The following is a 13127-nucleotide window of genomic DNA, read 5'->3' as shown; positions in this document are numbered from 1 at the left end:
TATATTTGTAGCATACTGTAGAAGCATGAGAATTTAAATGATAAAGAAAACAACAGTAAATGTTCAGGAACATTTATTTAACAACAGCAGATCAATGACCCACTTTGTTTTCTTTCACACACACATTACCATGCTACAACATAAAGGTCCAGATTTATACGTAATATTTAAGTGTATGTACAACAGACCTTAACCATTAAACCATGCGTTGCAAAATTTAATGGCCACATCAAAATAAAACATACCATTTATAACTATAGCCGTTCATCATCAGAACATGACAAAATAAGTTAACTTAAATAAAGTTCATAAAATTACTATATCATTATACTATATACTATGTCATCTGTATCGATACATTTTTATGGAACCATTTCCTGATCATTGGTCCAGTAGTTTTTTGAACTCACATTGCATTCAACTCATTTAACAATTAGCATTTTCCAACATCGCAATGAAGAAGCGATAACAGGTAGGTATATCTATGGGGCGGTTTCTGAGGAGGGCACAGCAAACACTGTAAAAGGACCACACATGTCAAACAACCATACCATCAAAAGCAGAGGGCAGATGAGAGGAGCTCAGACATCCATTGTAAACCATTGAAACATAATTGGCATTAATGAAACAAACAAATGAAGATAATGGCAGGTTATGCATTAGTTACACTTTACATTTATTTAGTTGTATATATTTATATTAAAAACATAAATCTATTCTGGTTATAGGATAAGAGCTGCCTGTGGTAGTGCTAGCCCACTGATGAAATTACTTATGACCTAAGAAAGTACCAATATCGACACTCAAAATTCAATGATGGTAAAAAGAAATTAACAAAGCATTGGACAATTACAACACTTCTGAATTCCCTTCAACAGAATTATAAAAAACAAGATAATATTCTTCAAATGCTCCCAACTTTTCCCTACACCCATACAGTAGTCTTTTTGATCACATCTAAACATAAATTAACAGTGCTTGGAATGAAAATATGTCCCCCTCTAATTGGATCAGGTCATGGTCCTTGGGTTAGACAGTGTGGGGTAACACTCGGAACCACAAGAAAATTAAGCACAGGTAAAACATAAAATAACTGGATATTGAGAACCACCACTCAAATGTGCAGAGAAGTGTTGATCAGAGATGTCTGGGTCACATCCCAACAATCCAACGGGGCTGTGGGTGGCACAGTGGCAAGTAAAACTAAACCAAATATACATGACTACATATGTTAACAAACCTATGTATGATATTTATCTTCTGGTGTTAGTCAGTTCTTCGATGCAGGGAAGTCAGGGGCAAGATTACAAGCATTCAATTCAGATTTTAGGGGCAGGACAAAGCAATGCTTCCTTCACACAAGAACAGACCAAACCAAGCCAATTAAATTCAAGACCCACTAAATGTTAAGAAAGCAATGTCACCATCAGTATTTCATGATATTGCTGTCATAAAATGCAGCTTGTGTGCCCTGCCCTCCCTTTCCACCCTTCTACATGCACAGATCTCAGCACAATATAACCACAATGCAATGGAAAGGGCACAAACACAGGTAAACAGGAGTCCAAATCTATGGGTTTAAGTGCCTAAAGAAAAGGAGCTATGTGTTTATAACTGGCATCAGCTGATGGCAATTTTAAACTGAGAATTGTCTAGCTCCATTTTGAATGTTTAATGATGATGTCATGCAGCAAAGACAATGAACAGAAACACCTCACTATCCACAACCTCCCTGAACCGAACCTCTCTTATCAGTGAGCAAAAACATAAAGTAAACTGTGCCCCAAATGAATCACACTCACATGTGCACCAACAGTATGAATTTTTAAAAAATGAAGACAATTATTTATTTATCTCAAAACAGTGCATGCTACACAATGACATGAAATATAGATAGGGGACTGTGGGGTTGGAGGTTTGTGAGGTCAAAGGCCAAAGTATATGAAAGAACAAACGGAAGGGAAGCAAATGTTTTCTTTCTCTTTCTTCCTACATTGAGGTGGGAGTGGACCACTCTGGAGCGGGTGGAAAGGGGAGGTGTATCTTAAAGAGTTCTGTAGGTGGACCACGCTCACTCCTCCATCTCCTCTCCAGGACTTGGCTCTCTTTGTGAAGTTTAAACAGATTGCCCTTCTCGTTCATCCTTTTAAGGTGGAGCAGGGTAGCAGGCAGGGCCACAGGCCAGGACAGGGGTGGGGTTTAGTTGAAGCCCATGTCGGTCTGATAGGTAGAATGGTGACCATCTGATGTCAACTGGGTGGTCTCTGTCGCTGATGGCTGCACCAAGATTGCTTCACCACCAGCCTCTGTCAGAGAGAGAGAGAGAGAGCGACACACACACACACACACACAGTAAGATATACATGGTCAGTAATGATGGCACTCCATAGTAAATTACCATGCAATTGAAACAAGTCAATGGTCAGTGATGAAGTGATTTGTATTCATGCAGAAACATGTTTCTTACACAATAAGCAGTCGATCTCACCTCTCTCATCAGACTGCATCTGGGCCTCCAGGTCCTCAGGGGACACATAGAAGTCAGGCTCCTGGCCCTCTGGAGGCCGCGGTTTACACTTCCCACAGCAGCAGTTACAGCAGCAACACAGGCAACAACAGAAGTAGCAGCCAGTGGCCAGGCCACAGAACACAAACAAGGCCTGCAGAGAGAAAACAAGGCAGTGTGTGTGAGAGAGAGAGGTGTAAGAGTGATCAAGAGAGTGTGGCAAGAAGATAAAACAATAACAATCAAGGAAAACAGTGTTAGAGAGGCTTTGTTTTGTTTTTACAGGGTTTGTGTTATAAAATATGCCATTTAATCTTTAATAAAAAGTAAATTCTACATGTCAACCCCCCCCACCTCCCTATGGTACCTCGCAGTCTCACCTTAGCCCACCAGCTGGACAGGACAAAGTAGGTGTTCACGTTCTCCTCGCCAAACTGCTCAGCCACGTACAGTCCCAGGGAGCCGTACTTGTCATAGATGTTCCGCTTGGTGGGGTCGTTCAGAATGGCATGGGCATTGTTGATCTCCTTAAACTTGTCAGAAGCTTCCGGGTTATCTGGGTTCTTATCAGGGTGGAATTTCAATGCAAGTTTTCTAAGAACACATAAGAGTGAGAATCAGATAGTACCAATTAACAAAACATAAGACTATATTTATATGTGGCACAACTCTAGAAAATAATGTGGCTATATTTTTATTGATGAGTATTAGTATAACTGCTACAGTAAGTGGCTGCGCCTCTCTGACTGACCTGTAGGATTTCTTGATATCGTCGGGAGTGGCTAACTTGTCAATGCCAAGCACAATGTAGAGTGATTCACCAGAGGTGGAGAGTGAGCGCTGCCTCGCCTGTTCTTGTGCTGCCATGATGCCTCGCGTCCTTCACAATCTGAACACAGAGAAAAGGAAGGATTGCACATGTTTATTTACCAATGAGTCATCATTACACTATTTTTCAGCCTATAGCACCTTGTGTGTTGACTGAAGCAGTGTATTTTTCATTCTCACAAATATGTGGTTCTGCCCCAAAATCACTAAATACTCCCACACTCCAGGAATCTATTGCACACCTTATATCCCTACCGCCACTCCAAAATGGTGTACTCTCAGCAGGGTTCCTACCCTGTAAGAGGAAAGAGTAGAGTAAATCATCTCGCTGTGAACCTAGATGCCCTCTTCCTTTCGACAACAGATCAGACAACCTAGTCACATATTCTTACTGTATATCTATTGGGTTTCTACTTAGAATAGGCCTACAAATGCCAGGATCCTGTAGCTATTACTAAATCAATAACAAATTAATTTACATGAGATATGAGTGTTGTCATTCTCAGTCACTCAGTGTCTAATTGAGAACTGAGGTCTCACACATATCACTGATATTAATTGCAATGTGTACCCTTCGGAGGTCTCTTTTCAAAGTAGCTACTCTGTCAACTCTCCTACTGTCAATTGTTTGGATTGTTGATAGGAAATCTGTAAGAAGTTAACGACAAATCACAAACATCAAGATGCTACAGCTTCAGACTGCACAAGGGCATACAGCATTCAGAGAACCCCAAGGGCCTACAGCATTCAGAAAACGTCAAGGACCTTCTGCAGTGACGGTAAGGCCAAAATGCTTAATTTTAGGCATTTTCCATCATAGGCCTGTCCCTGAATAAAAAAAGACGTAAACTCAAATAATGTACTTAATTGGATCCTACAGCTCAAGTAATTAGTGTAAATGGTGAGCCATTATGTGATGTGGTCCTGGGGAGGTGAATCGTTATTGACTTCCAAGGAAGCAGCTGACCATAGATAGGCTAGATTTATTGAGATGGCGCACTAGCCGTAAAATACCCTTTCTTCAACCTCCAGACAAACTATTACAATTTTTAGGCCATGACACAAATGACTGACCAAACAAATTGTCACAAAAGACGACAAATGTAAAACCCGTAAGCTCTGAGGCTGTTAAAATCCGTACACTATAACGCTGTTCAAATAAATGGAATACATGATCATCATTCATGGAATGTCCGTTTGCTATAAGGACAACTAGAATATTATGATATATATTCAGGATTATTTTTTGAATCTGTAGCCTAAATGCGATGCTTGGAGCGATTAATCTATGTAGCTGCATCAGCACTGCGCAGCATCCATGTTGGTTTGTTGCTGGCCTTCTCTAAATGCAAGACAGGACTCGCTCAAATCAGCAGTAATTTTCAAGGGCAAGGGAGAATAGGTTTAAAAAATAAACAATCCACATCAATGCTTACCTCTTGAAGTCGGCTTTGATGCGCTGTATAGGGAAATGATCCAAAGAGATATAATAACGGTGTCTGATTATGGTTTCATCCCAGAGAACCGCGCGTACTCACCAAACCCAACCATGGACAGCTGCAGCAGTATACTGGCCCCGCCCCCGAACACCTTCCAATCGACCTGCGCGCCGCACGATCATTGATTGGGATGTCCCTCAGCCTTATTACTGCATTATAAACTAATGTTTACTAAAAATAAATAAACATAGCTACAACGTGATGAAGTAATTTGCATTTGAAGGACTTTTGAAGAGATGTAATACAGTAAAGTAGGCCTAGGTGATTCTCAACCAGATACCCCCTCAGAGAAAACCCAAGTATGCCTACCCTTGCAAAAAAAAAAAAAAAAAAGTGCAGCAACTGTAGTCGACTGTGGTATTTTGGATGCAGTAATTGCAGAATAACGGCAGATATACTGCACTCTAACTGCAGTTATATACATCTGACTGCAATCATTTTTCGTCAGTGTACGCTAAGAAGTAATACCTGTCTTTGCTTTACTTTTTCACATTGCGTTAATTCCACAGAACGTATTTTCGAGTTAAGCAAAGGTATATACAATGAGGTGAAACGTTTAGAACCTTGCAGCCCAATTCTACCAGACATAAAATATCTGTTCCACAAAATACATTTCTATCTGAAAGTTTTTGCAACGTTGAACCCTTCTGAATAGATCCCATCACTGCTACTATTCCTTGGTAACCATGACATCATTCCACTGGCCAATCGTAGTTTTGTTTCCCCAAATCACGTTCGGTTGTCGTGATTCACGCGAGAGAGCTTGAAGCAACTACACATCCGTAGCCGATTGTTACAGGTATATTTAATTGAACAATAAAGCTGACTACTATATTTGATAGCGATAATATATATTATTATGTATCGTATTGTACTCTTCACTCATGTTACAATTACATGTTGGTGGGTGATGCACCAACAAGCTAACGTTAGCTAGCCATCTAGCTAGTATCAACACAACAAATAACGATAGTTAGCGAGCTAATTTCAGACTAAATGGTTTGGTGTGTGAGACCAGAATATTCGCTCTGTTCCTCGCATAGATGGTAGATATGAAATCATTGTTAATAGCCAGCTAACCTTTCGAAATTAAAGGATTTAGTTAGCTACATAACTAACGTTGTTTTGTTCTTCAAACACCACTCGACCACACCGAGGTAAAGTTGGTTTTATATTCACACATTCGAACATTCATCCTAAACCATTTACACATGTACAAATCAATAACCAATTCACCGTTTGTCACAGAAACATCAAACTAGGTATGATTTATTCTATAAATGTATAGCATACTTTTGCAACCTTTTTTTGTCGTTGGAAAAATTCTAGTTTTGATTTGATAGAAATACATAAAATCTATCAAATGTAATTTAAAGAAGTATAAATCAATAAGTAATTCACCATTTGTCACAGAATCGTCAAACTAGGTATGATTTTTTTCTATGAATGTCTAGTATACCTTTACAACCTTTGATTTGAATAAACATTCCAGTTCTGATTTGACAGAACTACATTAACATCTATAAAATGCCATTTAAAGCTATATAAATCAATAACGTGTTCACTGATTATGACAGAATCATCAAGCAAAGTATGATATTTTCTATAAATGTCTAGCATACTTTTACAACCTTTGTTTTGAGGAGGAATTACAGTTTTCATTTGATATAAATACATTTATACAATTATATTTAAAACTGTTTAACTCTAACTAATTCACCATTTGTCACAGAAACATCAAACTGTGTATGATTTATTCTATAAATGTTTAGCATACTTTTTAAAAACGTTGTTTTGAGTAAATATTCCAGTTTTGATTTGATAGAGGGCATGTAGTTCGTCTAGAGGGCGTGTGGTCAAAGTTCTAACGAGTCTGTTATACCCTATTAGAAATTCTGCATCTTCAGTCATATTAAATTAGATTACAGGAAAAAACTACAGGATGAAGGGGTCAGGCCTTACTAACAAAGAAGACAGGTGAATGGATCAAGAGAACCAAGATGATCAACATGGACGTTCCACAATGGAGATAAGGAAAACTAAGAGTGAACCATAATATATACTAACGTTCAAAAGTTTGGGGTCACTCAACTGGCAGCTTCATTAAATAGTACCCGCAAAACACCAGTCTCAACAGTGAAGAGGTGACTCTGGGATGCTAGGCAGAGTTGCAAAGAAAAAGCCATCTCTCTCTGTCCAGTGTCTGTGTTCTTTTACCCATCTTAATCTTTTCTTTTTATTGGCTATTGAGATATGGCTTTTTTCTTTGCAACTCTGCCTAGAAGGCCAGCATCCCGGAGTCACCGCTTCACTGTTGTCGTTGAGACTGGTGTTTTGCGGGTACTAATTAATGAAGCTGCCAGTTGAGGACTTGTGAGGCGTCTGTTTCTCAAACTAGACAGTCAAATGTACTTGTTCTCCTGTTCAGTCGTGCACCTGGGCCTCCCGCTCCTCTTTCTATTCGGGGTAGAGCCAGTTTGCGCTTTTCTGTGAAGGGAGAAGTACAGAGCGTTGCACGAGATCTTCAGTTTCTTGGCAATTTCACGCAAGGAATAGCCTTCATTTCTCAGAACAAGAATAGACTGACGAGTTTCAGAAGAAAGTACTTTGTTTCTGGACATTTTGAGCCTGTAATCGAACCCACAAATTTTGATGCTCCAGACTCTCAACTAGTCTAAAGAACGCCAGTTTTATTGCTTCTTTAATCAGAACAACAGTTTTCAGCTGTGCTAACATAATTACAAAAGGGTTTTCTAATGATCAATTAGCCTTTTAAAATTAGCTAACACAATGTGCCATTGGAACACAGGAGTGATGGTTGCTGATAATGGTCCATAAAAAATCTGCTGTTTCCAGCTACAATAGTCATTTTCAGCATTACCAATGTCTACACTGTATTTCTGATCAATTTGATGTTATTTTAATGGACAACAAATGTTCTTTTCCATGTTTCCATGTTGATCCTCTTGGTTGTCTTGGCCCTCTTGATCCTGTCTTCTTTGTTAGCCAGACCTGACCCCTTCAATCTGTAGTTTTTTCCTGTAATTTAATTTAATATGACTGAAAATGCCAAATTTTATGTCAGGCCCCTTCTAATAGGGCATAACAGACTCGTTAGAACTTTGACCACACGCCCTCTAGACAGACTACATGCCCTCTATCAAATCAAAACTTAAATTTTTCCCTAAAACAAAAGTTGTAAAGTATACATTTGTAGAATAAATCATACATAGTTTCATGTTTTTGTGACAAACTGTGAATTAGTTATTGATTTATACAGTTTAAAATGGAATATGATAGATTTTATGTATTTCTATTAAGTCAAAACTAGAATTTCTACTCAAAACAAAGGTTGTAAATGTATGCTAGACATTTCTAGAATAAATCATATCTAGTTTGATGATTCTGTGACATGGTTAATTAGTTATTGATTTTTACATCTGTAAATGGCTTTTAGCAAATGTCTGATGAATGTGTGAATATAAAACCAAATTTACCTCCGCCTCGACCACAGTCACTCTCGACATGTCGGTGCAATTACTACTTGCTAGCTAACGTATTTTTTTATTTAAACTTTGCAGGATCCCAATGTCAATTATGAATTACGCGGAAAAGTCAGAAGATATTACTAAAGATGAATGGATGGACAAACTGAACAATGTACACATACAGAGGGCGGACATGAACCGGCTCATTATGAATTACCTTGTGACAGGTATTCCACGATTCACACTTTTGTGTCAGTTGCTGCTAAAACAACCTCCAATCTGAGCCGCTCTCTATCCCAGTTAACCTTTCTGAATCTTCAGCTTGTCTCTACTTACAGAAGCAGAATCACACATTTTTCCTTGATCTATCCAGTTGATTTTTCTTGTGATTTTGATGGTCTCACTCTTGTCTGTGTTTGTGCAGAGGGGTTTAAAGAGGCAGCCGAGAAGTTTCGGATGGAGTCTGGGATCGAGCCCAGTGTGGACCTGGACTCTCTAGATGAGAGGATAAAGATTAGAGAGCTGATCCTGAAGGGACAGATACAGGAGGCCATCGCACTCATCAACAGCTTACACCCAGAGCTGCTTGACACCAAGCGCTACCTGTACTTTCACCTGCAGGTAAGGATGCCCTCAGGGGACTGATTTAGGATCAGAGCTTGTCCAAGACAACAACATCTATTGTGGATGTCCGTTGCCCACACCAAAACACTTGATAAAACGTATATTTCATTCCTTTGCCAGCGGCATACCACCCTGCATCCAACTGCTGGCTTGCTTCTGAAGCTAAGCAGGGTTGGTCCTGGTCAGTCCTTGGTTGGGAGACCAGATGCTGCTGGAAGTGGTGTTGGAGGGCCAGTAGGAGGCACTCTTTCCTCTGGTCTAAAAAAATATCCCAATGCCCTAGGGCAGTGATTGGGGACATTACCCTGTGTATGGTGCCGTCTTTCATATGGGACGTTAAACAGGTGTCCTGACTCTCTGTGGTCATTAAAGATTCCATGGCACTTATTGTAAGAGTATGGTGTCCTGGCTATATTCCCAATCTGACCCTCATACCACCAATCTGACCCATCATCCCCAGCTTCCAATTGGCTCAATCATACCCCCTCCTCTCCCCTGTAACTATTCCCCAGGTCATTGCTGTAAATGACAATCTGTTCTCAGTCAACATAAAAAGTCCCTCTCCATTTCTTCTCTCCTTCCCCTTTTCCTCTTTGTAGCAACAGCACTTGATTGAGTTAATCAGGCTGCAGGAGACAGAGTCTGCATTGGAGTTTGCCCAGACACAGCTGGCAGAGCAGGGGGAGGAGAGCCGTGAGTGCCTGACAGAGATGGAGAGGACGCTGGCTCTTCTTGCCTTCGACAACCCAGAAGAGTCGCCCTTTGGAGACCTGCTTAACATGATGCAGCGACAGAAGGTGTGTCTATGTGTGTGGCCTATCATCTGTATAATTGTTTATTAGGCTATTATAAACTGGGTGGTTCGAGCCCTGAATTCTGATTGTCCGACAGCTGTGGTATATGAGACCATATACCACTGGTATGACAAAACATTTCTAATTACGTTGGTAACGAGTTTATAATAGCAATAAGGCACCTCAGGGGTTTGTGGTATATGACCAATATACCACGGCTAAGGGCTGTATCCGGGCACTCCGCGTTGTGTCGTGCACGTTGCGTCAAGCTAGTGTAGTGTAAAGAGGCTATAATTAAGCAATAAGGGGCATGGTATATGACCAATATACCACGGCTAAGGGCTGTATCCGGGCACTCAGCGTTGCGTCATGCTTAAGAACAGCCCACAGCCATGGTATATTGGCCATATACCACGCCCCTTCGTGCCTTATTACTTAATTATAGCCTCTTTACACTACACTAACTTTACAACGCATACTGGATCCATGACACATACAGTGCCCTCCGTAATTATTAAGAGAATGAAGCATTTTTTCTTCTTTTGGCTCAAATGACTATGAGATTAAAGTGCAGACTATCAGCTTTATTTTGAGTGTATTTTCACCCATATCGGGTGAACCGTTTAGAAATGACAGCACTTGTTGTACATAGTTCCCCCATTTTAGGGGAGGAAAAGTATTGGGAAAAATTCACTTATGTGTATTAAAGTAGTAAAAAAAAGTTAGGTATTTGGTCCCATATTCATAGCACGCAATGACTACATCAAGCTTGTGACTGAAATTTGGTGGATCCATTTGCTGTTTGTTTTGTGCCCAATAGTAATGAATGGTAAATAATAATGTATTGTGTATTTTGAAGTGTTTCGAAACATTCTATTCTTATTTACAATAAAGGTGACTCCAAAATGCACAATTCATTATTTACCATTAATTTCTATTGGGCACAAAATAATATGAAACACAACCAAAACAAAATTGCAAATGCATCCAACAAATTTGTGGAGTCACAAGCTTGATGTAGTCATTGTGTGCTATGAATATGGGACCAAATACTAAACTGTTTACTTCTTTAATACACATATAAGTGAATTTGTCCCAATACTTTTCCTCCCCTAAAATGGGGGGGGGACTATGGACAACAAGTGCTGTAATTTCTAAACGGTTCACCCAATATAGATGAAAATATGCTCAAATTAAAGCTGACAGACTGCACTTCATAGTCATTGTTTGATTTTTAATCCAACCTTTTGAAGTATTGAGCCTAAAGAAGAAGGAACAAAAAGAAAACGCTGTCCCGATAATTACAGAGGGCACTGTATTTTTATATGGTAAAGAGACCGATCTAGCTTCAAATCGCTCTTTCCCAAGCCACCTCCATAGGTGGTGTGGGACATGTGTGCACCAAATACCCCCTCTGAGTGGTATAGTGTAAAGACAATGGCTCTCTGATGCCACATGCCCATGTAAGAATGACCTTAATTATCTTAATTCCAGGAGACAGCGTTTTTGTTGTTAGCCAAATTGAAAATGAAATGCTTTTAAAATGTCCACACATTTGTGAATCATTGCATTAATCAAGTGTGCAACATTGTGTGCAATATGGTTTAGATCCTTATTTTGTTTGTCTATATACTATGGTATTTACAGTATGCTAATAGCTGCAAACACACATGAAGCAGGAATGTGGCTTTGGCCACACCACATCCAATATTAATGTAAAGATACTGTAAACAGATAAGTTGCAAATCTGATGTTGAAGAGTCAGCTCTTACTACACATATTTTACTAATGTAAAGAAAGAGCCTTAATGTGCATGAGTAAAAGGGTCTCTTTTTGGGGGTGTTCTATGTGTGACTGTATTCCTGTAATTTAAACACCTTTCTTTCCTTTCTCAATGCTCTTCAGGTGTGGAGTGAGGTGAACCAGGCTGTGCTGGACTATGAGAACAGGGAGTCAACACCCAAACTGGCCAAGCTACTCAAGCTGCTGTTATGGGCTCAGAACGAGCTGGACCAGAAGAAAGTAAAATACCCCAAAATGACAGACCTCAGCAAAGGCACTATTGAGGATCCCAAGTGAAATGAACGAGCAGTGACATGGACTACCACACTTCCTTTCTCCTATTTATAAGCAGTCAACGACTATATGATAACGTAATAATAACATATATTATATACCAATATAAATACTTTTTTCATGTTGCATATATGAGAGGACTTAATTGATTGTGCAAACAGTATATGGCTGTATTTTAAAAAGTGACAACTGCTATGATGATATAAACATTCAACAGAGTACCCACATTTATAGACATTTTGAAAGACAAATGTAAATTTCTGGTTTATATTTGATTACCTGAAAAATAAGTATTATTCACTTTTACTTGAGTATCATGGTGAGTTCTGAGTATCATTTTGTTTTATTTGTTTTTAAGCCACTGGGTTGCCACGTTGAGTTTGGGAGTTATGATTTTATACATATAAGGTAGAGTTTAAGACTAAATTAGGCTCATGTGTAAAGGAAAGAGAGGAATAGGCTATACGCCACTTTTTCTAGATAAAGTGTTTGGATTAAGTGGAAACTGTTGTTACCCAGCCTTTTATCTACTGTACTTTGATAGGTTATAACCGGTCTTCTGGTATTAACCTGTCTACTGTTGAATGAAATGATTGCTTACATGGAAATACGGGTTTCTTTTAAATGGTTGGCTGAGTTTACATTCCCTTCTGTCTTTGAAAGACACATGGAACTCTGCCTTGTTTTGTTGAGGATTAAAAAGTTGTAGATGGTGGAAACCTTGACCTTTCACAGTAGAAGGGCTGTACTTATTTCTCTCCTAGGGGAGTAGAGAGAAGTTCGGTACACATGACCAGTTTGCTCTTAAGAGTTAGTTACCAGTTAGAATTTTTACATTTACTGCCCAGATGCATGTAGTGTAATGTTGTTGAATTGGTTAAGGTCATTACAGAAGCACTCATGCCTTGTTTATGTTATGTGGGAGTTGAAATATTTGTTTATTTTGTACCTGCTGCTAAAAGTCCAGTCTTCATTTCATACAACTTTTTATTGTACTGTAAGACAATGTGATCATAGAGACTACATACAGATAACTCCCCTCTTATTATTGGACGTTTTTTGAGGAAATATTTGCAGATATGGAAATAAACAATTATTTTGAGTGACAGTTTTATTGAAATACGGCCTTATACAGTAGGTAATGTATGAAAATCCATTAAGAGCATTGTTTACTGCATTATGTAGCCTTGCTGCTCAGGTTAATTTATTTATTGTGAATGTGCAATTTCGGCATGGAAGTGATGAATAGTAGGTCACCAGTTGAAGCATTTGCTCACTACTGCAGCGGTCGTGGAATCTGAGGGCGCGTTCT

General features: G+C 39.2%; 2 protein-coding genes across 5 annotated transcripts; one reads left to right on the top strand and one right to left on the bottom strand.

The window, feature by feature from the left end:
- Positions 1-56: 56 nt before the first annotated feature.
- LOC112216209 (dnaJ homolog subfamily C member 5) lies at positions 57-4927 on the bottom strand. 3 transcript variants are annotated; one of them, XM_024376040.2, is made up of 6 exons: positions 4771-4927; positions 3577-3629; positions 3258-3395; positions 2887-3100; positions 2468-2660; positions 57-2306 (listed from the first exon to the last, which is right to left on the bottom strand). In XM_024376040.2, coding segments are annotated over exons 3-6 (525 nt in total). In that variant the 5' UTR covers positions 3374-3395; positions 3577-3629; positions 4771-4927; the 3' UTR covers positions 57-2304. The 3 variants fall into 3 exon arrangements, with proteins under 3 accessions (XP_024231808.1, XP_024231806.1, XP_024231807.1); XM_024376038.2 differs by having other exon boundaries at positions 2489-2660; positions 4771-4925; XM_024376039.2 differs by lacking the exon at positions 3577-3629 and having other exon boundaries at positions 2489-2660; positions 4771-4925.
- A 602-nt stretch (positions 4928-5529) lies between these two features.
- Positions 5530-12923, top strand: LOC112216208 (glucose-induced degradation protein 8-B homolog). Of its 2 annotated transcripts, none has more exons than XM_024376035.2 (5): positions 5530-5632; positions 8415-8548; positions 8746-8942; positions 9545-9742; positions 11645-12923. In XM_024376035.2, the coding sequence occupies exons 2-5, from the start codon at positions 8422-8424 to the stop codon at positions 11816-11818; spliced, it is 696 nt and encodes a 231-aa protein (XP_024231803.1). In that variant the 5' UTR covers positions 5530-5632; positions 8415-8421; the 3' UTR covers positions 11819-12923. The 2 variants fall into 2 exon arrangements, with proteins under 2 accessions (XP_024231803.1, XP_024231804.1); XM_024376036.2 differs by lacking the exon at positions 5530-5632 and adding an exon at positions 5674-5990.
- The last annotated feature ends 204 nt before the right edge of the window (positions 12924-13127 follow it).

The sequence above is a fragment of the Oncorhynchus tshawytscha genome, linkage group LG16, assembly GCF_018296145.1.
Source record: "Oncorhynchus tshawytscha isolate Ot180627B linkage group LG16, Otsh_v2.0, whole genome shotgun sequence".
In the NCBI taxonomy this organism is placed as follows: Eukaryota; Metazoa; Chordata; class Actinopteri; order Salmoniformes; family Salmonidae; genus Oncorhynchus; species Oncorhynchus tshawytscha.
This window is presented reverse-complemented; position numbering and strand designations above follow the sequence as displayed.